Raw genomic sequence first — 24,892 nt, 5'->3', positions numbered from 1 at the left:
AAGCAGCAACAGCAGACGAAGAGACCAATGGGGAAGGGGTTGGAAACAGAACACAACATATTACCAGTGTGGACCATACAAGGACCAATACATAAATCAAACAGGCACAGGTAGAACATGAAATGAGTGTAGAGTATAACACTAGTGACAACATCAGTGTGAATGGGATAGTGTATAGTTTCAATAATTTTAAGATCTACCACTATTCCAACTTAAAATTAAACAAGACACATTTTGATTTATTGTCTAAAGGGATGAAATTCATTCCTACTCCTCATTTCCGACTTGTGGACAATCTTTGAGAAATTAAGTTTTTACAAGAAAAATAAATTTGGCTGTTATGTTCAAAGACAAGCCTAACAACGCTGAATTGTTTACAAATAGTATCCCCCACAAGTTAAAGAAAAAAAGTACATTTATACCACCGATGCATGCACATGTGGAGATTTATGAAAAACAGGTGGTTAAAGAAGTATGAAACTTAAAATAAAATAAGAACAGATGAGATTTATCACAATTTCACAACAGAAGAGAAAGGAATATTAAAAGAATTAAAGGAGGACCATAACATACGTGTAATGAAGCCAGATAAGGGAGGTGGAGTGGTTATATATGACACACTGGAATATAGTAACAAAATGTTTGATATACTGTTACAGTCTGGTAACTACGAGGTTATTTCTATCAATGAGATCAATATAGCTTACCAACGTATCGACTCCTATATAGAGGAGTTTTGATAGACAACAGGATTACTTTTGAAGTGTATGATTTTCTTAAGGTACAGCATCTGGTGTTAGCAACATTGGTGGGTATCCCCAAAATACATAAAGATTTGAATGACCCTCCATTTAGACCCATTATATCAGGTAGTCATTCTAAGACATTTCCATTAGGGGATAGCTGTGGATACTTGGTTAAAACAGATTTATACACAAATCCCACATTTGGTAAAATATTCCTGGGAATTTGTGGGTAATTTTCCCACAGATATTAAGCAAGAAAGGTGTTTATATGTAACAATTGATGTAATTGATCTCTTCTCATGTATTCCTAAAGACCTAGGATTAGAAGACATACACATATAGGATGGGAAATGATATGTTTGATTATGGAGTGTATGTCCATTGTGTTGGACCACAACTACATTTATTTTGAAGGCGAACATTACTGACAAAATAGAGGTGTTGTGATGGGATCAGCGTGTGCCCCAATCTTTGCAAATTTGATGTTGGATAGGGAAGAGGGCGTTGTTTTTCCCAACACCCTGTTTAAGCATGTGAGACATTACTCCAGATTTTTAGATGACATTTATATTTTGTGGGAAGGCAGCCTTGCTGAACTAGATTCATTTATAATATTTTTGAATTCTAGTAGTGAATTTCTCAAATTCACACATTCAGTTAGTAACAATGGCATTACATACTTGGATACCTTTATATCTCATGATGAGAATGGATTTAAATCGTGCATATATAGGAAAAGCACATTTTCCAATGATTATCTACAATTTTTGAGTAATCATCCTAGAAAACAATTGCATAACATTTTCAAGGGGCAATGTATAAGAGCAGCCCGTATGACTAGATATGAGGAAATGGTTGAAGAATTAGAATATATTACAGAATTATTTAAAGATGGAGGTTACAATAAAAAAATGATGTTAGATGTAAAACAATATGTCATTCAAGAATGGGAAAAAAAATACATACCACTATTGGGAGCATGTAAAGGAGAGAATAGACTGAATAGTGATATTATAGAAACGAATGGTCCAAAAGTGAAATACCAGCGTGCATGTGTTCTTGAATATGGTCCCCAGTTACACAAGATTAAGAGAATTATGGAAAATAATTGGAATATACCATTGGCGGATGATGAATTGAAAGACTTAGTAGGTAACAATCCACACTTTGTATACAAAATGGGACATAATTTAAAGAAACATCTGGAACAAGGAGGGATGAACAGAGATGCATATACAATAAACACCAACAACAAATCCACTAGTAGGTGTGGAAATTGCAATCAGTGTTATGTCATAATGGAAGAAGGTGAAATTATCCTGGAAAATATTAACAACACTAATATAAGATTTAGACAGGGTAATTGTAATACGAATTACGTGATTTATATGGCGAAGTGCAATGCATGTCCTGGATACTATATAGGAAAGACGCTTTAATAAGCGTATATACGATCGCCTATACAGTATTAAAAAGAAAGATTCCAACAATGCACTGTACAGACACATAGACAAGTATGGAGAAACACACAAATTTAGATTTGCGATTTTAGAACACATAAAACATAATCCCAAGGGAGGGAATCGGAAGGTAACCCTGGAATTCAAGGAAGTATGGTGGCAACTGTTTACAGATGCATCAACTCCACCAGGCTTGAACAATTATATATCAATTAAACCTATACTAAATATAAGACAATAGTGAGATGTCTAAGGGATGTAGATGAGAAGGATGGAGCAATTATAGTATTAAAAAGTCAGTATATATTGGAAGGAAGTTAGTATCAACTTTTATCTGAGACAGAAGTTGGTACAATTTAGGAAGAATTTTTATATGAATTGTCGATACATGTTATGTTTTGGATATAAAGATTAAATGTTTTCAAGTGTATTTTAATAAGTACGTAAATGTAAATACTTTGAAATATGTATACATTTATATTTATATTTACATTTTATATTTTTTAAATATAAGGAATTAGTGAAGTATATATGTACATTGTTTATTAACTTGATTAATTGATATGACATCTTTTATTAACTTTTAATGATTATGCTAACATTAATATGTGTATTAAAAAGGTTTATTTAGTGATTTCACCTTAAGGGCGGACCACTACTGAAATTTTTGGCGCCTAAAAAGTTATTTAAATGTAGGTGATTGATTGTAACTTTGTTCTGAAGAATAACTTTGTTCTGAAGAAGCCCACATAAGTGGGTGAAAGCGCTAAACCACATCTTGTAATGAGTGGATTCTTGTTCGAACTACAATAAAACAGACTGATTTTACAGGTTTTTGGTACAGCGTTCCCTCTGTGGTGTTAACGTTGCATTATCGGTGTGATTAGTGATTAGGTTGTGTTCAACATTTGCCTTATTCAGTTGATAGTAAGACAAAAAAGCAGTTGCAATATATTGTTTTTTTTTTTTACCACACACCCAGCTCTTCAAACATTACAGACTTAAGAGCAAGTTGAAAAAGTCCAGGACCCATGTATACATATATCTACACACTACTTTGCTAATACTTTGATCTTTGACCCACATGCGCGCACACACACTCCAATTACAGATACTTGTATGACTTTACACCTCAGATATTTGCTTGAGATCAAGTGAAAAAAAATTAATAAATAACCCAGAAATGTATCTCAGCTCACTGATGTCAGAACCATACAGTCATAGTCAGCCTTAAGTATAGGTTGCCCACTCTGGCAGAGTTGCTTTTCCAGTATTTATTTGTTCGTTGTTTTGTAATAAAGAAATGATTTCTTTAAAATGTGTTTAATGAAAACAGGAAAAACTGAAGAATAAAGACAACCTGTGAGGAAAAATGAAGAAAAAAAGTAATCTGGGTAGTATAAGTAGACTAGGATGGGGGCACCAGGTAGTGTGAGGAGTGCACTGTGGAGCCCTTTTGCCTATGGTACCAGCTGACACAAGGCCAGCCCTGCTTTTACAGTGCAGTGCTCCTCTGCCTACTCAACTTCTTAGCCCATTAATCAGAAACAAAGAACAAAGTCAGAAACAGCTTTTAAATATTTATTTTATATGCTTAAAAAGTTGATAGAATAACAAGCTTTCATATGTAAAAATTTTTCAGAAGGGTACAAAATTTGAAACTTGCATATGTGTCATTATTTAGTGACTGCAGTCTTCAATTTGCCAGAAATGTTACCAGGGACAGACCAAAATAACTCTCAATTTCTTTCTGGATAAAGCCAAAAAATAATTGGGTGGGAGTGACAACAAAATGGACACATTGTAAATCTTATTTTATGTACTTATTAACCTGGTAAAGCCAATGGGCAAAGCATCATTATCAGGGATGGTCCAAGAGCATTGTCTGGTTACGTAACTTGCTCAAATTCACAAAGTAGGCAAGTGGATGTGAAGAGATTCAAATCCTAGATCATTGACTACAGGATGCAGTTCATTAACGTAAGTGCCAAACAACTCCAGATAACTTAAAATGTTAACAGAACAATAAGTGCTGCATGGATGCATATTCCCTGTACAATAAAAACAACAAAACTGTAATGACTGGTGTTGTTGACTGACAGTAATCCTCAATGATATACCAAAAAAACAAGAAGTTAACTAAAGACAGTATATAAATATGAGTCAAATTCCGAGACTGATAGGAGGCAGACTACTCCAGTTTATTTAAAAGTAAACAGAGCAACAGGTTTTTCCATCAACATGCATTTTCTGAACATTTTAACAGCAAAACCTATGAAACTCTTAAGAACTGTCATCTCCAACTGATTGTAAACCTTAGTGATTTTAACCCTCAGTAATTTATCAGAAAATGAACACATAAGCAATGGTCTGGTAGTTAGTGCAAAGGATTAAGGCTGTAAACCCTTACTGAGTGGATACCTGTAATCATCAGTACAGGGTTTAATTTTTTCCTTCTCTGTTTACCTCCTCTGTGATTTTGTCTGGTTAAATGACATATTCATTGCTCCTGGATTGCCAAAGATAGAAAAAACAAAAAGGGCATACATATGAGTTTCTGAACAGTAAGAACAGAGATGGATCATGGTCAAATGGGACTCTAAGCAGAGTAATGGACCAAAGCCCATCTGCCATACCAATATCCAGTTACTTGACTGCCTCACCCCAGTGCAGCGGTAGCATTGTTGCCTCACGGCAAGAGGTTCTCCTGTTCAGTTCTCGGCTGGAGTGCCTTTTGTGTGGAGTCTGCATGTCCTCCCCGTGGTTGGGTGAGCATTTGAAAGACATGCGTAAATGGGCATGCCTTCGTTGAAGGTTGAACGTCGAGCTGGCACCTCGGCGTTCATGAAAATCTACTGCCAATCATTAGCGGACCGGAGTTCCGGTGTGGCAACCCCTCACCGGGAAAAGCGAAAGACAACAACTTTTAAAATAATCCCAGAAATGTGAATTTAATTTAATACTTTTATTAATAATATAAAAGGTAAAGCACTGCACCATTTGATGTACAAAACTAAATGCACTCACTGAAAACAGCATGAGCAACAGTAAACTTATCTTCCTTTGTAAATCAAATTTATTGAAAATGTATCTAGTATCCATCGAACCTCAACAGATATGCAGTGATTTGTAGTCAAATAACATCTAGTGAAGCACTAATTATGGGCTATTTGTAGGGTGCAGGAATTCAAAAGATACATTTGTAATGAATTTGCTAACATCTTGGGACAGCCTACTAGAAACAAGTATCTAATTTTAGGGGCAGCCCATGGGCACCGTCTGGTGAAATCATGATTTGTTAAGAGTCACAATAGATAAATAAAGACTGTCGGAAACAAAAGTTACACTACAGAAAGTAGCCATCTGCACTAAGTACCAAACTGTTGTACTCCAACAGAGTGCATTTCACCCCCTTCTGCCTGCAAAAAACAAGTTAAATTGAAAATGCATTCATAGTTAATATTTCAACATTAAATGCATAGGCTTCATGCTCTGCAGGTTATTCATAGTCAAATTAACACACTGTCAGCAGTCCACAAAACAAGGAAACCATGGTTGTTTCCAAAGAACATGTCTCATGAAAGCCCTGTTTGTTGCAATCAATTCCTTCCTTTACTTTATAACTACTGTGGGATGCAGGATACACACAAATACACACACACATGTGACCATCATTTGCAGACCCATGTACAGTTGACATTCAGAAGTTTACATGCAATAAAATGAACAAATACATAAAAAGTCTATTTCTGAGAGATGTACAGTGCATCCAATTACACATCCCCTATGCCCCCCAAGTGTATACTTCTCTTTGATCACAGTGAATTTACAACAGCCATATGTCTTTGCAGCTGAATATCACTGCAGCTCGAGTCCCCAACAAAATGAATCGCGGGGAAATATATTGCTGCCTAGAAGCCTGAACCCCTTGTTACGCTGCGTTTTGATAACTGTGAAATAAAAAAGCGTCTCCTTTTTTTAAAGAAATACAGCAGTTTAGGTGTAGTTCTGTAGGTAAGCATTTACCTTATTATATGCTTTTGTCTTGTAGCAGTGGTATGTTTAGTTCGTGAGTGCATTAAGACATTTGTTTGTTTACAGAATTTTAAATTCAGTATGTGGCAAAGTCATTTATCTGCTGATTTGACCAACATGTTATTCTAACACAATTTCTTTACTGCATTATTTGTATTAAGCTTGGTCATTTTGATTTATCCGTGACATCCTTACCGTAAAAATGCTCATAATGCTACCCTTCCAGCAAGAACCCACTGTAATTCATCTGTCCTAAGTCACTAGAGCTTTATCATATGTCTTGCTTTGTTTGGCTAGCAGACTATTTTAAAATTAAGGAAGGTGTGTTCTGATTAATGTGTTTAACTTCTTTCAGAGCAAGATTTGACATGTGAAATTATTTTATGATCACTATGTAAACATTAAAGCCATATGGATTCCACTAGTGAGATGCCCAAAATTTTAAAGTTCTTGAGCTATGATGTTAAGGCGACATATATTATGCAACCAATAATGAATTGCAGGACAGTTGGCTTACAATACTGCTGTACTTTTTGTTAACAGGGCTGGATGAACGAAATCTCAAATTACGATCCAGAAACATACCATGCTACACTGACCCATTCTGTCTTTGTTCGAGTAGAGGGAGCCACCTTGAGGTTGTCAAAACCCAACAAGAGCATTTCCAGAAGAGCAAGCTTCAATGAACCAAAACCTGATGTCACCTTTGTTAGTCAAAAAATTTATGATCTTACAGATAGCAAGGTGGGTTTGTCCAAAAATCTTTAACTACTACTGTTTCACAAAATTATTATTTCCACAAAATGACCTGCATTATTTAGTAAAGGGTAGTTTATTTATATGATAATGGCTAATCATGTTTTTTGTTTGTTAAACTAATCTGAAGCATCTAAGCAAGGTACGTCTGTGTGATATAGGGGTATAGGGGTTGCAGCAGTGAAATGGAAAACCACATACATCCTTAAAGGTTAATCACATTGTCCAGTCATGTTTGTAACTCTGTCCAAAATCATTGCAGTATAACACTTGCTCATATATAGCATTCCACTAAACTTAAATTTGACCTCGCTGTTAAGGATGTAAATAGATCAACTGTGAAACAAAAAAAAGATTGACCCTATAACCTTTTTGTATCATATTTGCCCCTGTGTCTGCCCTGCCGACCATCAAGCTGCTTCTTGATCAGATATACACCCTCCTGGGAGAGGGGTCATCCAGGCAAACATGAGGGTGCTTTTTGCTCTTACTTGCTTCTAGGCAGTGAGAGCTTTTCTGTTTTTATGACCTAACCCTACCCCTGGTGGTGAAATGAACCCGTGCTTCAGTGCAATGGCTATCTACACTGCCTAGTCTGCTTATGTATGTTCCTCCCACACACACCAGCAGGGGCTACTGTTAATTGGCAGGTGCAGTCGCACTCATTTCTTCCCAGCACCAAGCATCATAACATGCTTTTGCTCTTCAGTCTAGATCCTGTCATCAGAGCAAAGGCACAAGGTGTGCAGGAACTACTGTTACTCCCACCCCCCCCCTTCAAGATGGACACACCTACCCTTACTGCCTGCACCATTAGGCACGTGAGCCAGTACTCGAACTTGAGTTCCCTGGACCATAGTTGTAGCTTTATCCTTCAACACCACCAGTGCAGACAGCTAGTCCTCTGTCATTTTGAAAAATGTACTGTTCTGCATTTTATTGAAGACTGACCTAACAGCAGCTGTGTAGATGAGATTACAGCAAAGACACTAGCTGGAGTTTGAAGTAAGATTAAGCCACCTATACTCATGGACCTTCCTTTGAGCTATAGATTCTCCCTGTTAGTGTCCAAAACATTGAATCTGTAGAATGCAGCTGTTTTGCGAAACCTTACTAGTACCATACCTCTCAACCTCTTATTTCAAGAAATCTAGATAAAGCATAAAATAATGGGGAGACAATAGCCCAAAAACAGGGACAGATTTTAAATATTGCTCTAGAGTAACAGGATTTGGGTTAACATGCATTTTCTGAAGCATATGAAGTCTAAAACAAAGATGTGTACATCGTTATTACTGACCTAAATCCTCAGTGATTTGTCAGAAAACCATAAGTTTTGAGGAATAAAACAAGAATATGAGGCAAAAATCTAGATGGTTGAGAGGTATGGCCAGCACCAACCATTGCAATATCTTGCAGTTTTCGTCCATCTTAGTCTCCTTACAATGAAATTAATTTTAACCATTACTGTACACTTTGTAAATGTTACATTTTTGCAGAGGTTTTGAGTTTTTATTATACTAATATTAGACTGTTTAGAATTGTAGCGGATTATCAGAAATGCAGTGTACTGGTGCAATGGTTAGCGTTGTCGCCTCACAGCAAGAGGTTCTCCAGTTCGATCCTCAGCTGGAGTGCCTTCTGTGCGGAGTCTGCATGTCCTCCCTGTGGTCGTGTGGGTTTTCTCCAGGTGCTCCGCTTTCCTCCCACATCCCAAAAGACATGCTGTAGGTGGATTGGACACTCTAAATTGGCCCTAGGCATGAGTGCATGCCTTCCGTGGAGGGTTGGGCAACTCAACACCGTAAAACTCTACTGCCAATCATGAGTGGACAGGTGATCCACTGTGGCGAACCCTAACTGGGAAAAGCCGAAAGAAGAAGATCAGAAATGCAGTGTATTGTCTTTTTGGCTAATGTCATGATTGAAAAGAGTCCGTTGTCTACCCTTCCTAGCTTGTTAACAAATGTCAAATAAATATAAATAGAGATTCCAGTCATAGTAGCATGACTGGTTCAGTCCAGCCCAGTCAGTAGTAGTATGAGAAATGTTACCAGCAGAATCGTGCTGCTGTCTTCTGCTGAATAGTAAGGGGCCAGCAACATGAGCCTTGTGAACAGTAAAACATTAAAAAAAAAATAGGTGCCAGGAAGTAGCAGGGTGAAAAAAAAAAAAAAGAATTCAAGGGACTATAACTGTATTTATGATCAAAACCAAACTGTTACATTAAATCATGGTTATAAAGTGTTTGTCTATAATAGCTAAAAGAAAGGCAAATAGCTCTGAGGAGGAGAGGCAAACATTTGCCAACATTAGCAAAACAATGATGACCCAGAGGGATGCAGAATGTAAGAAAATACTGCTGCTGTTGGTGTGTCTTGATGCAGAGGAAGCATTTGACAGAATTATCTGAGAGTTCGAGTAGGCAGTGGAATCATTTGCATTTCCTGATTCAATAATAAGGTTAATTAGAAGATGTATGAGGGATTGGAGACAAAAGTCAAAGTGGGTTTCTCTCTGGTAAGGTGTCTCTGGACAGAGGAACCAGGCAGAGGAGTCCTCTTTCCCCTTTGTTATTTGCATTATATTTAGAACCATTGGCAAAGAAAATACAAGACTTAGCAATTCAAGAATATAAAGGATATGGTGTTCAAGTAAAGTAGGCTTTATTTGCAAATGATATTATTTAGTACCTAATGGAACCATCTGTGTCATGGAATATTCTGCAACAGTTCCAGGATTTTTCAGGATTTAAAATTAATGAAAATAAAACAAAGACTATAGCTATAAACTATGTACCCACACATTAATTGGTTCAGTAATACCAGTATTTATGGGGACATGATAAAATGTAGGATAAGGATTAAAAAGTATTCAGTTATGGCAACTAAGGCTATGTGGTAAGAGATTAAACAAAAGATAATACAAAAACACTGAAGAAACATGAAACTCTTGCCTATGGTTATGGATTGCAAAATAGAAGCAGTAAAAATAGATGTTATGTGATCCTATCTCACCTACATTCTGTACTGATGGGTCCGACTCGGCACGCTATACTATAGAGCGAAGTCTCTAATTGGCTGAGCTATTCCCTATCCCAGGATGCACCACCACTTCCCCAGATCTCATTTGCCGCTTGACAGCAATAGACGTGGTCTCGACTTGGCTGGGCTAAGTACTCTTTACTGACAAGTTTTCTGTCAGAAATTCTCTAATTTTTCACCCAAAAGCTGTTTTAACAGCTACTTATCACTTGTGAGTGTTTTGCTGTAAAAAAGTTGTGTATTTTTTTCTTGGCGTTAGGTTCCCACTTTAACTGGTGGGGGTTCCCTCGCGCTCTTCTTTGGATTTGTTCAGGCCTTTCTTTTTTAAAAAAAAGAAATTGTTATAGAATTGTTGCAATTGTTTTGTGTGGTATTTTTTTCCTGAGGTCCCGTTTTAGTTAGAGGGGCCTTGCCCTCGCGCTCTGTCAGAGCGTAGTTATAGTTCCCTTGGCTATCCTGCTTAAGTTAGAGGGATTTGGCTTGTGTGTTTATTTTGTCCCTAGTTGGTTTTTGGTTGCTTGCTAGTGATGTCGAAGGAACACAGACCTTCGGGTTTTAAAAAATGTACCAAGTGTGGGTACAAAATGTCAATAACTGATGATCACTCTCTCTGTGTTTACTGCTTAGGGCCTAAGCACCTTCAGGAGTCGTGTAGTGTATGCCACGCTTTTTCCTCCCGTGTCCTCCAAGAGAGGAAAAACAAATTGATACTGAAAGGGATGATCTCCCCTTCCTTTGAGGAGGCTTTATCTTCTTCCCCCTCTCCCTCCAGGAAGAAGAAGTCTTCGGCTCCGACCAGTCCGTCGGAGCCGACAGCTAGGAAATCTAGGCAGGTTTCTCCGTCGGCTCCACGGACTTGGGAGCCGAGGTCGGAACGGTCTGCCCCGGTGCCTCCAGCCTCGACTGCTCTGTCCTCGGAGCCGAGAGCTCGATCATCGAGAGGTGGGTCACCTTCTTTGGCTCCAATGATTTCGGAGCCGAGAAAGGTTGCACACTCAGGCTCTTCTACCTCGGCACCGAAGGCCCCGTCGGCTCCGAGGGAAATTGCTGTACTGGTGGAATCTCCCTCGGCGCCGATAATACTTGAGACTATTCGGAGCCTGTCCCCCAGTCTTTCGGAACCAACGGAGAAGTCAACTCGGGCCCGATCGGTCTCTTCTCGGTCCTCGAGGATGTCCGATTCGGATATTGACAGGGTACTTCAAAGGCTGTTTCAGTCTCCAGTCTTTCAAAAGTTAGTATCGGCTCCAGCCCAGTCGGCTCCGGAGCCGATTGTCCACCCTGTTGTTTTGGTTCCTCCTCCAACAGCCTCGGCACCGTTGGAGTCGGTGCTGGAGCCGGTGGAGGTTTTCGGGTCGGCTCTGACCCTTACTCCAACCCCGACCTTCGGGTCGGAGTTCGGTACACGGACCTCCTCGGTCGGCCCCGGGGGTGAAGTTTCAGGTCCGATGCTTTCAGTTCCGAGCCTCCCTCTCAGTGCTTCAGCTGCGGGAGTGCCCTCTACTGTTGTGGCCTCGGGGGTCGGACCGTCCCAGGACTCTGGGGGTCCGGCCTTCAGGGCCATGAGGAGTGCTTTAGCCAAATCTTCCTTGGCTACCTCCACCATCTCTCCGGCACCTTCCTTTGGCATGGAGACTTGTTCCTTTGTTGTTCCCCTGTCTCAGGACAGCGGAGCCCTGGAGCCTGAGGTCACCCCCATTGGGGATTCCTCCCTTCCTGGGGGTCCTTCCGAAGCTTCTTCGGAGGAACCTCCCAGGAAGTGACAGTGTAAGAGGAAGCACGTCGACTCGCCTGATGAGTCTCTCACCTCAGACACCGACCTCAATGACGCAGAGGGGTCCCCCAAGTCATCCTCGGACGATGTCTCCTTTGTGGACATCTTAGAAATCCTCAAACAACTAGGCGACTGGCAATCCAAACCCCCTTCTGCTGAGGAGTCGGTATTCCTCAAGGCCTTCGGGGCTCAGCCTTCCGCCTCCTGGGTGTCTCCGCCCTTCGATGAGCTCCTGGATTTGATCTCACGAAGGGCATGGGAGCACCCGGATTCTGTGGAACCGGTGCCAGCTCACCTGAATAAATTTTTGTCAGCCCCCCCAGAAAAGGAATTCTTATCCAAAGGTGTGGCCGTAGATGCCCTGGTGGTGGCATCTGCTACCCAGCAAGATGTGGCAGAGGCTTCAACGTCTGTCCACCCTCCTAATAGGGAGTCCAAGAGTATGGATCGGTACGGGAAGCGCACCTTTACTTTAAGGTCTCTGAATTACCTTACGCACTTCACCAGACTTCAGAGGGATCTGGTCAAGGAGCTATCAGATACCCTCTCTGGTAACCTACCTGAGCAGTTGGCCCAGACGGTTAGCTCTCAGTTGGCTACCCTGTCATCTATATCAAACTCGTCCATGAGGCTCATTTCATATGCGGCCGAGGGGGCGAGTAGAGCGGCGGGTACAGGTGTTGCTCTACGGAGACAGGCCTGGCTCTGCCTGTGTCATTTTGCAGAGGCCTTCAAGTCTTCCTTTGCCGACGCCCCCTTTGATGGGTCCTCCTTGTTTGGACCCAAGGTAAAGGACACCTTGACCCGCTGTGAACAAGAGGGTAAGACTTTGACTGCCGTAGGGGCACGGTTTTCCACTCCCTTCTGGCCTTATCCCAAGGCTAGAAGAGGGGGGAAAATGTGGTTCCGCAAATCTCAGAAGACTTACCCCTCACAGCAGGATGATCCCCCTTCTAGAGGCAGAGGAGGGGGAAATTTTTCAGGAAGACGCCATCCCAGAGGCAGCAGGGGCCCCCGCAACACTGGAGACTGCGAGTCCTTTCATGGCTCCTCAACCTTCCAGCATCCCTGAAAGATTGCCCAACTGCGCCACTCCGGAGCCAGTCGGGGGTCGTTTTTCGAGGCACCTAAAGGCCTGGGAGAATATCACCCAGGACTGATGGGTGCTCCGAATCATTGCCGGAGGTTACAACATCCCTTTTTGCAGCCCCCCCCACCCACCATTCTGGAAAATCCCGGACCCACCACCCAGTCAACGGGATCTCGCAGCCTTCGAAATTTCAAAGCTGCTTCAAAAAGGAGTCGTCCAACCGGTCCCTGAAGATCAGACCGGATTAGGGACTTACTCAAGATTCTTTTTGGTGCCAAAAAAGACCAGGGACATGAGGCCCATCTTGGATCTCAGCAAGCTCAACCGTTCTGTCAAGAAGTCCAAGTTCCGGATGGTCACTTTACAATCCATTCTCCTGCTGCTGGAGAAAGGTGTTTGGATGTGCTCCATAGATCTCAAGGACACCTATTATCACATCCTGATAGATCAGGTGTCCAGGAGACACTTGCGCTTCAGCCTGGGAGACAGTCATTTCCAGTTCCGTGCACTGCCCTTTGGTCTCACCACAGCCCCCAGGGTGTTCACCAAATGTTTGGCAGTGGTGACTGCTCACCTGAGAAGTCTAGGATTCCAGGTGTTTCCATATCTAGACGACTGGCTCCTAACTGCCACCTCCAGGCGTCTACTCTTGCAAAACCTAGCAGCCACTATTTCTCTAGGCAACTCCCTAGGAATCACCTTCAATTGGGCAAAGTCCGTGTTGCTGCCATCTCAGCGCATACGGTTTATCGGAATAGAGATAGACTCAAAGCAAATGCGGGTCTATCTTCCTACAGAGAGGATAGAAACATTACAATCTCAAGTCCGAGCATTGCTCTTCAGACGCCGAGCCCCAGCAAGGATGGTCCTACAACTGTTGGGTTCCTTGTCGGCTACCGTTCTCCTAGTTCCCTTAGCAAGATTGCACATGAGGATTCTCCAGTGGCTCCTGTCAGTCCAGTGGTCTTATCAGGATCTCCCTCTCAGTCACCTCATTATGATCACGGAGACGTGCAAACAGGACCTCCGTTGGTGGCTTCTTTCCTCCAACCTGGATCAGGGGTGACCCTTCGTTCCTCCACCTCCAGTGGCCACTTTGACTGCGGATGCCTCCCAGATGAGGTGGGGGGGACATTACCTGGGCAGGTCAGTCCAAGGCAAGTGGCACCCCGACGAGAGTTCCCTACACATCAACATACTGGAAATGAGGGCAGTGCTTCTGTCGCTACAAGCACTACACAGTTACCTCCCTCAGGGCATCATTGCCGTTCAGTCCGACAACATGTCAGTAGTCTGGTACCTGAACAAGCAGGGAGGGACCAGGTCCTACCCCCTTTGCAGAGAGGCCATGAGAGTATGGGATTGGGCTGTTGCAACCAACCGTTTCCTGGTAGCAACACACATTCCGGGGAAATCCAATGTGATAGCCGACAGGCTAAGCAGAACTATTCTCTCCCCGCACGAGTGGTCACTGAACGACAGATTGGTAGCTCAGATCTTCAGAAGATGGGGAACTCCTTGTTGCGACCTCTTTGCAACTCCCCTCAACACGAAATGTCTACAGTTCTTTTCTCTCACCCCAGTTCCGGGGGGGTTTCCCAAGGACGCCCTAGTCCAAGCTTGGCCCAACGACCTACTGTATGCCTTTCCACCAGTTCCCCTACTTCCCAGGGTGATCCAGAAGGTGATTCACTTGCAGTGCAAGATGATTTTAGTTGCCCCATACTGGCCTCGTCAAGTCTGGCTGCCTTTTCTTCAGAAATACGCACTGGACGGTCCATGGTTCCTGGACCAGGTTCCAGATCTCTTGATTCACCAGTCGGGACAGCTGCATCAGTCCCTTCACTCATTGAGGTTAACAGCTTGGCTCCTCCACTTCCGACCATAGTCAGGAACCAGATTTTGGACTCGGAAGTTATACATATCTTGTCCTCGGCCCACAAGAATTCCACTAAAAAAATGTATAACAGCAAATGGAAGAGATTTGCCATTTGGGCCCAACTCTGGGGATTGGATCCCATTAATACCCCGGTGTCTGAAGTTTTAAAATTTTTAGCTTCCTTATTCAATCAAGGTTCTTCGGTATCTACCATCAAAGTTCAATTAGCAGCTATTTCTAATTTTCATGAAAGTATAGACCCACCTTTGATGAGCAATAAGTTGTGTAAAGCCTTCATGAAAGGTGCTGGGCTGCTATGACCTCCGATTTCTCATCCAGCTCCACCGTGGGATCTTAATTTCGTATTAGGTGCTTTGAGCTCTTCCCCCTTCGAACCGGCAGCAACTTGTGGCTTGAAATTTCTTTCTTGGAAGACTGCCTTTTTGGTGGCAATTACATCAGCCAGAAGAGTTTCGGAACTTCAAGCCCTGTGTGTCAAACCGCCATACCTGGTTTTTCATAAGGATAGAGTATCCCTCAGGCCTAATCCATCCTTTGTTCCTAAGGTTTGTTCTAGTTTTTGTCTTCAACAGTCATTGGAACTCCCAGTTTTCTTCCCAAACTACTCAGAGCGGAATACATCTTCCATTCATTGGATGTTCACAGGCAGTTGCGTTCCTACTTAGATAGGACGCACCAAACATGGAAAACAGATCAGTTGTTTGTGTCCTTTTCGGACAATAAATTGGGCAAAGCCGTCATGAAGGTCACCATTGCCAAGTGGATCAGAGACTGTATCAGTCATATTTACTTTCTTTCTAGTAGAGAGCTTACAACCACTCCGAAAGCTCATTCTACAAGGGCTATGGCTACTTCGACAGCCTTTCATTCCAAGCTTGCCATTAGTGACATTTGTGCTGCGGCTACCTGGTCTTCTCCTCACACCTTCATTTCTCATTACAAATTGGATGTGGCATCCCGGGGGCGAGTTTCATTCGGTTCCACAGTTCTCGGGAGTGTTTCCAGTGAGCCACCCAGGAATCAGGTGCTAGGGACGCTGTCCCATCAGTACAGAATGTAGGCGCGATAGGATCACATAACATCTTTTAGTTATGTACTTACCATAACTTTAGATGTTTGGGATCCATCTCGCCTACATTCCTAATAACCCACCCTCCTTCCCCCTGCCTTGGAGATCAGAAGAGACCGGACGGTTCAGTTTAGCAGTTTCATCTTGAAACACCTGGCAATGTTATTTCAACTGTCTATGACTGTGTGCATGTGTGCGGACAAACAAGATCTGGGGAAGTGGTGGTGGTGCATCCTGGGATAGGGAATAGCTCAGCCAGTTAGAGACTTCGCTCTATAGTATAGCGTGCCGAGTCGGAGCCGAGGATCAGCTCCGAACCCATCAGTACAGAATGTAGGCGAGATGGATCCCAAACATCTAAAGTTATGGTAAGTACATAACTAAAAGTTTTAGTCCCTTTAGTTTTATACACAGGTTAGGCATATTTTTATCAACCAGAAGAGATGATGTGGACAGTAATAGAGTTGAAGGATTTTATTTGGGAGAGAAAGAGGACAAGAGTCAAGTGGGATAAGATGATCCTCCTAAAAGAAATAAGGAGGTTTAGGATTACCTGATTTGAAGGGATACTTTAGAGTTACACAGTTAAGGCTCTTGTACATAATACAAGCAGAAAGCAACAGTTCAAAGTGGAAAGAGATGATGTTGAAGCAGCGTGTTAATTCAAGAAATAAGGAAAGAATGGGATTTTGGACACAGATCCTTAAGGAGAATGACAACAGTCATACAGAATATTATATTCATAAAGTAGCAGAAAGTATAGCAAGAACTAAGCCAACACGGGAATGTTGAAAAGAGATTCTGCCGATAGGGATGACTGCAATTAGGCATACAGCGAATAGACAAAAGGCGCCTGCAGTTTACTGGAGGAAGTTGGCAAAGGAAACAAGGTATTTGGAACAAATAGAGAAGGAAAGGTAATGGAATGGGAAGAGTCCAAGAAAGACATTTGGATTGCCGGCTAGTGATTGCCTTCCCTATCTGGGATTGATATCAGAGTACAGACAAATAGAAAGGGATAGGAGAATCCTAAATGAAAGATCTGCACCGTTTAAGTTTTTAATCGAATCTAGAACAGAAGCTGTTGTTAAAGTGATAATTATAGGACATATAAAAAATTTCGCAAGATAGGTATAGGAATCAATCAGAAGAGGTCAGGAAAGATAGGGAAAGGAAATTAGATATGCAGTTTACAAAGAAACAATGGGAGGATGTATGTATGGCTCCCAAGTATGCAACAAGGTCTAGAAGATTTAGGATTTTTTGCCTTGAAGTGTTTGTGTAGATACTTTTGTATCCCAAGTACACACCAAAGGATTTTTCCTCGGGTAGATGCCAAATGTTTGAGTTGTGATAGGAAAGAAAGAGGTAATTGGGAACATGTATTTTGGGAGGAGTGTAATGAGCTGGCAGACTTTAAAAATAATTACTGCAGAGTACTCTGTCAGGAATACTGGGTGAACAAATGAATGTAACTAAGGAATTTTTTTTTAGCAGCGATACAGGATCTGAATTGCCTAGACATATTAAGGCCTTGTTAAGTTTAATTCTAGTGGCTGCCAAAAAAGCATTTACTAGAAAATGGAAATCAAAATCTAAACGGACTGTACTTGAAGTAGTGAATATGGTAGCAGAGATAAAAGAACAGGAACTGGAATCTTTAGAAAAGGGTATGAATACATTACATAGGAACAAATTGAAATTCTGGGAACACTATATACAGAAAAAAATATTTTGGAGGATGTTACTTAAATTACAGGGATAAATAATGATATATGTTGTGTGTGATGTTTTTAAGTGTGCACTTGTTACTATGGTTTGATTACTTTTATATAAATGTAAGTTTGCCTATGTCATAATTAGTAATATAATAAAGTGGTTAAAAAAAAACTTGTTACATATTCGAGAAGTAGATGTCAAAGACACTCACCTTAACAGTGAAGAGGAAAGGTGCTTAACGTAGTTGTCTGAATTTGGACTGCAGCCACAAGTGTTTTGCAGTCAAGTGCATATACACTCAATGAGGTGCTACTGCTGTTCACAGGTCAGTACTAGGCTAGCTTCCCTTGTGGGCAATTGTAAGTCTAGCCAATTATCCCTTGTGGGGCTCAAACCCTGCACCTTGTGTTTGTAAGGCAAACACCTTAACCATTAGGCCACAGAATATGATTTTTAGTGTCATGCTTCCTACCTTTGAGCCGACCACAGACTGTGCAGTGCAACTAGCCAACTGTCATTTCTGAGCACAAAAAAGTCTGTACACCAGTAACTTTGACAAACTCCTTTGCTAAAGGTGTGAAAGATAGTAGCAATCACAAATTCCTACTTTTTTTTTTTTATTACAGAAAACAGAGCTGTCCATTGCAGCATGCCTCAGAGAATTAAGTCCCCCTCATTTTGACTTGTGTGCAGCAAACTGTCTATAAAAGATTTAGCTACTGATAACATTTCTTTGTTGAGGAATGAAATGCAGTGAGCTCAGATGTTTTTCAAATCACTTATCTTTTCTTTTGCATCCATCAAGACTGTCTACTTTACTGAACAAAAAAAGCTTATCCCTTGTTATCAACTCTGCAATTGTAAGGATAAAAACTGAATTTCGTCTTTGAAATGGTTTGATAAAATGCATCCAAAAATGATGTATTTCTTCAAATTACCACCACCCTCTTGGTTTATACTACACATCTAATCCCCTTTCAGTAACAACACCAGACTGCCATTGTTTGGCAGATGAGCAGAATCTTAAGGCTCCCACTTACTACTGAATGCAATTAACCCACTTACATTGATGTACAATTTAGTTATTCAGCGAAAGACTTCATTTATAAACATGAATCTTATTGGAATCTCTTTGACCGCATTTCTAGAAGATATTAACCAGTTAGCTAGAACTCATAATGAAGTACTAGCTGCTTAACTGTGATTTTTAAAGTCACATACTCAAAAGTAATTTATAGTGACCAGTATAAGCAGTTAAACAGTTAAGGTGTCTGGCCATAATATATTTTGGCTAGCATGTGCATGGTCACACATCCAGTGCATATAGGAGTTATCTTGTGGTGATCATAGCCACTCATGCAGGGCTTACAGGGAACAAAGTTTCATATGCACTGTTAAGCTTTTTAAGAGCCATCTAGAAGCTCATTTCTACTCTTGATGTTCACCATTAGATCACTGTTGCAGTAATGCTGCCAGATGGGGGTGCATCCTGTCAAGGATATCATACATCCAGCCAGTATACCAAAGCTTAGGTGCTCCTTCATCACTTGCTGTACATCCAATCTTAGACCTAGACATGAGTATATTGTGGTATTAAAGGGACATACACATTCAGAAGCTTCTTGCCACCAGTTCAGGAAGCAAGACTCCATCTGACACTCAGTATGTCAGCTATAAAAATGGACCCAGTTGCCTTTGTGAATGACAAATATGTACAGAGTATATGCTAGTATTTAAGGGACATACAAGCTAAAAAGCTTCTTGCCACCAGTTCAAGAAGCAAGACTTCATCTGACACTCAGTATGTCAGCTGTAAAAACAGACTCAGTTGCCTTCATGAATGACAAACTAAGTACCCTGTTAAGGTCCCTCATTATTGAATATATCTTTGATTGCTGACCTTTTTAATGTCATATAACCGAGGAAAATAACTCTCTGGTAGAGAAATCCCTTGTAAGGATAGACATATACCCAGTCTGTCTCTTGTTTAGGACCTGACCATAATACTAAAGAATGGCAGGATTTTGTTCTGAAGACCCTTAGAAGCAGTTTATCAATGAAAATTTACTTGGAGAACAAACATTTACAGGCTTTGGTGCAGGCCACGGTGCGGTCAAAAGCTTCCTCCATAGATGTGCCTTCTCTGCCCAAAAAGAAAGCTAAGAAACAGAAAGAAAGAAGATATCAAGTTTGCCCACTTCACTTTCTACATTAGAGTTGGACTTTTTTGTTGAGACTTACAGGCCTGTAGACAGTTTAATGTCTGGGCCTGTGTTGCTGTCATGACCTCATTGTGGGCTGATATGGAGCAGGCTTCTATCACTTAATGGACATTTGACCAATCACACATGAAGGACACAAAGGGAGAGCCTAGGCTCATAATCTCAGAGGACAAATGATGATGTCCTTCTATTCCTATGTTGCAGTATTCTGCATATGGGTTTACCCTTCTAGTCTCACGTACATACGGCCATTATCCAAAAGCTTTCAGTCCCTCCTAGGTGCACGAGATATCAGGTCTAGGCAAGAGTACGTGGGCCATAAAAGTGATGTTGGCACGCACCAGCCCTCTGAACTTTCCAGCCGCCAGTCATACACCAGGTGTTCCTGCTTTCGTTGGCGACCAATTCAAGTTAAGCACGCCATTGGGGACCTTTTCAGTTCTTCCTTTTGTATTACTGCCTTGTCATGTCATCCAGAAAGGGTAAATGTCAGTGCGGACATCAGATCCATCATAAAGGCACTCACGATAAGTGTTTGTTCTGTCTCGGATGGTAGCACGATTATAAGGCCTGCCCTATTTGCAGGCGTTCATTCCAAAACCATTGCACAGTTGTCAGCATGCGCTCAGTTTGTACTTGGAGAACCAACATCTAAAACAACTTGCTTTGTGTATGGATCTAAAACAACTTGCTTTGTGTATGGAGGGCTCATCGGATGTCACCTCTGAGCTGCCAAAAAAGAAGGCCAGATTTGTATGGCCTGTAACGCTTGCTGAGCCTCTTCCGGCCAATCCACAGCCTGTGGCCAATATCAGCCTAGTCTACCCAGATCTGTCTTACTGGATGTCGTTGGTACCTCTGAGAAAGCCGTACTACCAATGAGCGAGAGCATGTCTGCAGAGACTATTCCAGTGACCGTTTTGGATGCCAGGGTTAACCAGTGTATTCAGGGGAGCCTTCCAATTCCATGCCTCAACCTTTGATGCCCGCTATTAAACAGACGCCCATTGGGACTCTCAAGAGGAGAGAAAAAAGGAAGCATATTTCCCAGCCAGCAGAATGTATTCCAGACTGGCAGGCCTTTAGCCAAAGCCTTTTCTCAGCTTTCATGGCCTTGAGGCCTACATCAGCTGCTTCTACTCCTGCACCTTCTCCTCCAGTCCTTAGTGTCCTAGACTTCAACCTGCAGAGATAGTTACTAAGGAAGAGGACATCTGTTCAGAATGCTGAGATGATTCTCCCTCTTATAATTCACAGCTCTCTTTTCCTTTGGGATATGGATCCCCAGAGGAAGAATCTATAGACCCAGATTCTGAAACTATTTTTTAAAATGAAGGAACATTTCAAATGGGAATCCACAGACATGTCTGAAATACAAAAGAGAGGTACTATGACCTCATTCAAATGGAAATACCAAGCTCTTCGGCCATTCCTCCTATACTGCCTGCCTTTTTTAGATGCCTTTTCCTCTGCATCTCTCAATCCGGACTCACAGCCTCCTGCTCCTCGTAGAGCAGACAGATTGTACAAAGTCCCAGATTCAGCTAAGCACTTAAGTGGCCTCATGCAGATCCAGCTACCATTTCTGTCTCCACAGACAAAGCTTCCAAACTCTTGCCTACCACCACCATCCTTTCTGCTGACAAAGAGGGCATAACTATGGAAAGGCTAGGCAAAAAGATTTGCACCTCTTCCACTTTGGCATTTAGTGCTACTAATTACCAAACTCGTGTGGCAAAGCACACCCTGTCTCTTCTAGACTCTGCCACCAAACTGTTGGCAGACATTCCAGACTCCTCAGCCAAATCATCTATTTCTTCTGTCCTGGCCCTTATGTCCCAAGTTACCAGACGTTCAGTGAAATATAGCTATGATGCTGCAGAATCCTCAGCAAGGTCAGCAGCATCAGCTTCTGCACTTCACAGATACTCCTGGCTGCGCTTGCAACCCCCTGCCAGATGATTTCAGGGCTAAGCTCAATGATGCACCACTTGACAATGCTGCCTTATTTGGCTGAAAAGTAGCAAATCTTTTCAGATCCCTGCAGCAAAAAGGAAAAAGATGCGGAATCTTAAACATCTACTAGTTTCTCCTGTACCTGAATTTTACAGGAAGCATCCCGTGAAAACCCAGTTCATCGGGAAAAACACCAATCCTGTTCCTCAAACAAGACACAGGCACCTTCTAGTCAAAGGAAGCCCTTTCAGTAGTGTCTGACTACCTGCCAATCCTGTCTCCCCCACCAGCTGCCTCCATCCCACTGTCTGCTCACCTTTCCCATTGCCTTCCTCTTTGGAATCAGATCAGTTCAGACAAGTGGGTCCTCTCCATCCTCCAAGATGGTTACTTCCTGTCTTGGATAACCACTCCAGTAAGTCTAGGCAAGCCACGACCTCCTGCTCACGAGCTGCCCCTCCTGCTACCAGTACTACAGTCCCTTTTAAACCAGGGCAGTATAGAAAGAATACCTCCGTCCCAGTCTGGAAAAGGGTTCTACTCAAGGATTTTCTTAGTTCCCGGAAAAGAAGGGCCATGGAGACCCATCCTAGACCTTTCAAGGCTCAATCCTTTCTTAAAGGTGCCAACTTTCAAAATGCTGACCCTGTTACTCTATTCCCTCTTATTATGAGCAAAGGATTCCTAGCTACACTAGATATCAAGGATGCCTACTTACACATTCCCATAAGACCCACACACAGGAAATACTTAAGATTCTTAGTGGACTCCTCACATTTGCAGTTCTCTGCCTTGTCTTTTGGAATTTCATCCGCACCCAGAGTTTTCACCAAATGCCTGGCTCCAGTAAGAGTGTTTTGCAGGACAAAGGGATACAGATATTCCCATACTGGATGGCATGCTTTTACAGGCTGCCAGCCAAAAAATACTCCTAACCCATATCCAGTTCATGGTGTCTCTCCTACAGGCTCTTGGGTTCCAATAAACTTTCCAAAGTCCAACCTCACACTGACACAAGACATTGTGTTCTTCGGGTGCAGAATCTGCACAGACTTGATGGAGGCATACTTGGCCCCAGCAAAGGTGAGTTCTCTTACAAGAGCCACCTGCAAGGGATTGTACTCTTCTCCTTATCTGACTGCAAGGCAGTACCTCAAGCTGCTGGGTTACATGGCAGCTGCCATTCCCATGCTACCCCTAGCTCGATTACACATGAAAAAACTACAGTGCTACCAACGCTGTCTGGAAACAGCACAACCACCCACTGGAACACATTGTGCCTTTGCTTCCATGCCTAAAACAGCAGATCTTATGGTGGCTGTCCCAGGTGAAGCGCAACCCAGGACTCCCCCCTCCAACCACCTCAACCTTCTCAGGTCATGCATACGAACACCTCAGACTTCAGGTGGGGGACCACTGTCGGCCATCGAAAAGAGGCCTGTGGACATACAGGCAGAAAACAGAACACATCAATGCCAGAGAAATGAGGGCAAGCCTCCTAGCTCTTCAGGCATTCACTCCTTTCCTTCAAAAGGGATCTCTCCTGATATACACAGACAATGCCACAGTCCTGTGGTATATCAACAAACAAGGAAGGGACCAATTCCTGCCTACTCTGCAGACTTGCTATACTAGTGTGGTAAGTAGCCACTTCCCAGGGAATTACCCTGAAAGCTGCATACATTTCCTCTCTCCACAACTCCCAGATTTTTTTAGCAGAACCAGCACAAACAATCACAGATGGATGCTCCACAAGGATATCTTCATGGACATGGTTCACAGATGGGATACACCAGCCTCCTCCAACAACAAGCAACTTCCTAGATACTGTACCAGGACACCAGACCCACAGGCACTGGCAACAGATGCCTTCACTGTTTCATGGAAGGGGAAATACTTTTATGCACCCCCCCCCTTCCCTCTCATTCAGAGGGTCCTGCTCTGGATTCAGCAGGACAATCCGAAAATCTTGTTGGTGACTCCCTGCTGTCCCTGACAGCATTGGTTTCCCTTACTCCTTCAGTTATCCAAGGGTAATCACGACAAGTTACCCCATAGAGTGGACCTTCTCACACAGTGCAAGGGATCTTTAATCCACCCACAGTGGCAGCTGCTACACCTGATCCTGTGGCGGATAGGCTTCTGATCCCATACAGACACCTTTACAATGAGGACGTGCTCAATGTCCTGCAGGAGGCCAGGAAACCTAACACTAGAAAATCTTACCTGTCTACATGGAAAAGGTTAATTTCTTGGTGTCCAAATAAACAGATGGATCCGCTTACCAGGGACGTTCCCTTAGTGCTCTCTTATTTTTGTGAGTCACTTCAGACCGGCTTGGCCTACTCATCTATTGAGGCACACCTGTCTGCTATCTCTGCATGCCTACCCATGGATCCTCCTTGGCATCTAGGCTCCCTTTGAAGCTCTTCCTCAAAGGGGTCCTACATCTCAGACTCTAGCGAAAACCTACCCCTCCTCCTTGGGATCTCAATTATGTGCTGGAGAAGCTTACACTGCCACCCTTTGAGCCTGCTGATCAAGCTCTCCTAAAGCTCTGTACCTGGAAGACGGTCCTTCTAGTGGCTATCACTTCTGCCAGAAGGGTATAAGAGCTCCAGGCAATAATGGCTACCCCTTCCTTTCTTGCCTTTCATAAAGACTGGGTTTACCCTCAGGACAAATCCATCCTTCATGCCCAAGGTAGTCAATGACCTGTCTCTCAATCAGGCCATCCATTTACCTGTTTTTTATCCAAACTCACAAGGAAGAAGTGAAAGAATACTTCATTCCCTGGATGTTCACAGACAAATTAGATTCTGCCTCCACAACACTAAATCTAACGGAAAGACTGACCAACTTTTCATATCTTTCCACCCTAGAGCACTAGGGAAGGCTGTGTCAAAACAGACTATTTCAACTTGGATTTCCAAGGCCATTACCTTCTGTTACCAGCACCATGGTAAATCAATTCAGGGTACAGTAAAAGCCCACTCCACTAGAGCCATGGCTTACTCAGGGGCTTTCTTCACGGGCATGGGCACCTCCTCACTTTCTCAGTGAGCTTTGGCACTCACCCATATGGTGAATACTGCAACATAGGAATAGAAGGACATAGAAA

At 42.5% G+C, this 24,892-nt stretch overlaps 1 protein-coding gene across 3 annotated transcripts in view; it reads left to right on the top strand.

The window, feature by feature from the left end:
- TEX2 (testis expressed 2) overlaps nt 1–24,892 on the top strand; it is a 1,745,284-nt gene that overhangs the window by 753,163 nt on the left and 967,229 nt on the right. For all 3 annotated transcript variants that reach the window (XM_044068055.1, XM_044068056.1, XM_044068054.1), the window contains one exon: nt 6,785–6,985. In XM_044068055.1, coding sequence (XP_043923990.1) covers nt 6,785–6,985 — 201 coding nt within the window. The remainder of the gene's footprint in view (nt 1–6,784; nt 6,986–24,892) is intronic.

Source organism: Protopterus annectens, chromosome 4.part0 (assembly GCF_019279795.1).
Source record: "Protopterus annectens isolate FY-2018-M chromosome 4.part0, PAN1.0, whole genome shotgun sequence".
NCBI lineage: Eukaryota > Metazoa > Chordata > Ceratodontiformes > Protopteridae > Protopterus > Protopterus annectens.
The sequence above is the reverse complement of the archived record's forward strand: the minus strand, read 5'-3'. Positions and strand labels throughout refer to the sequence as shown.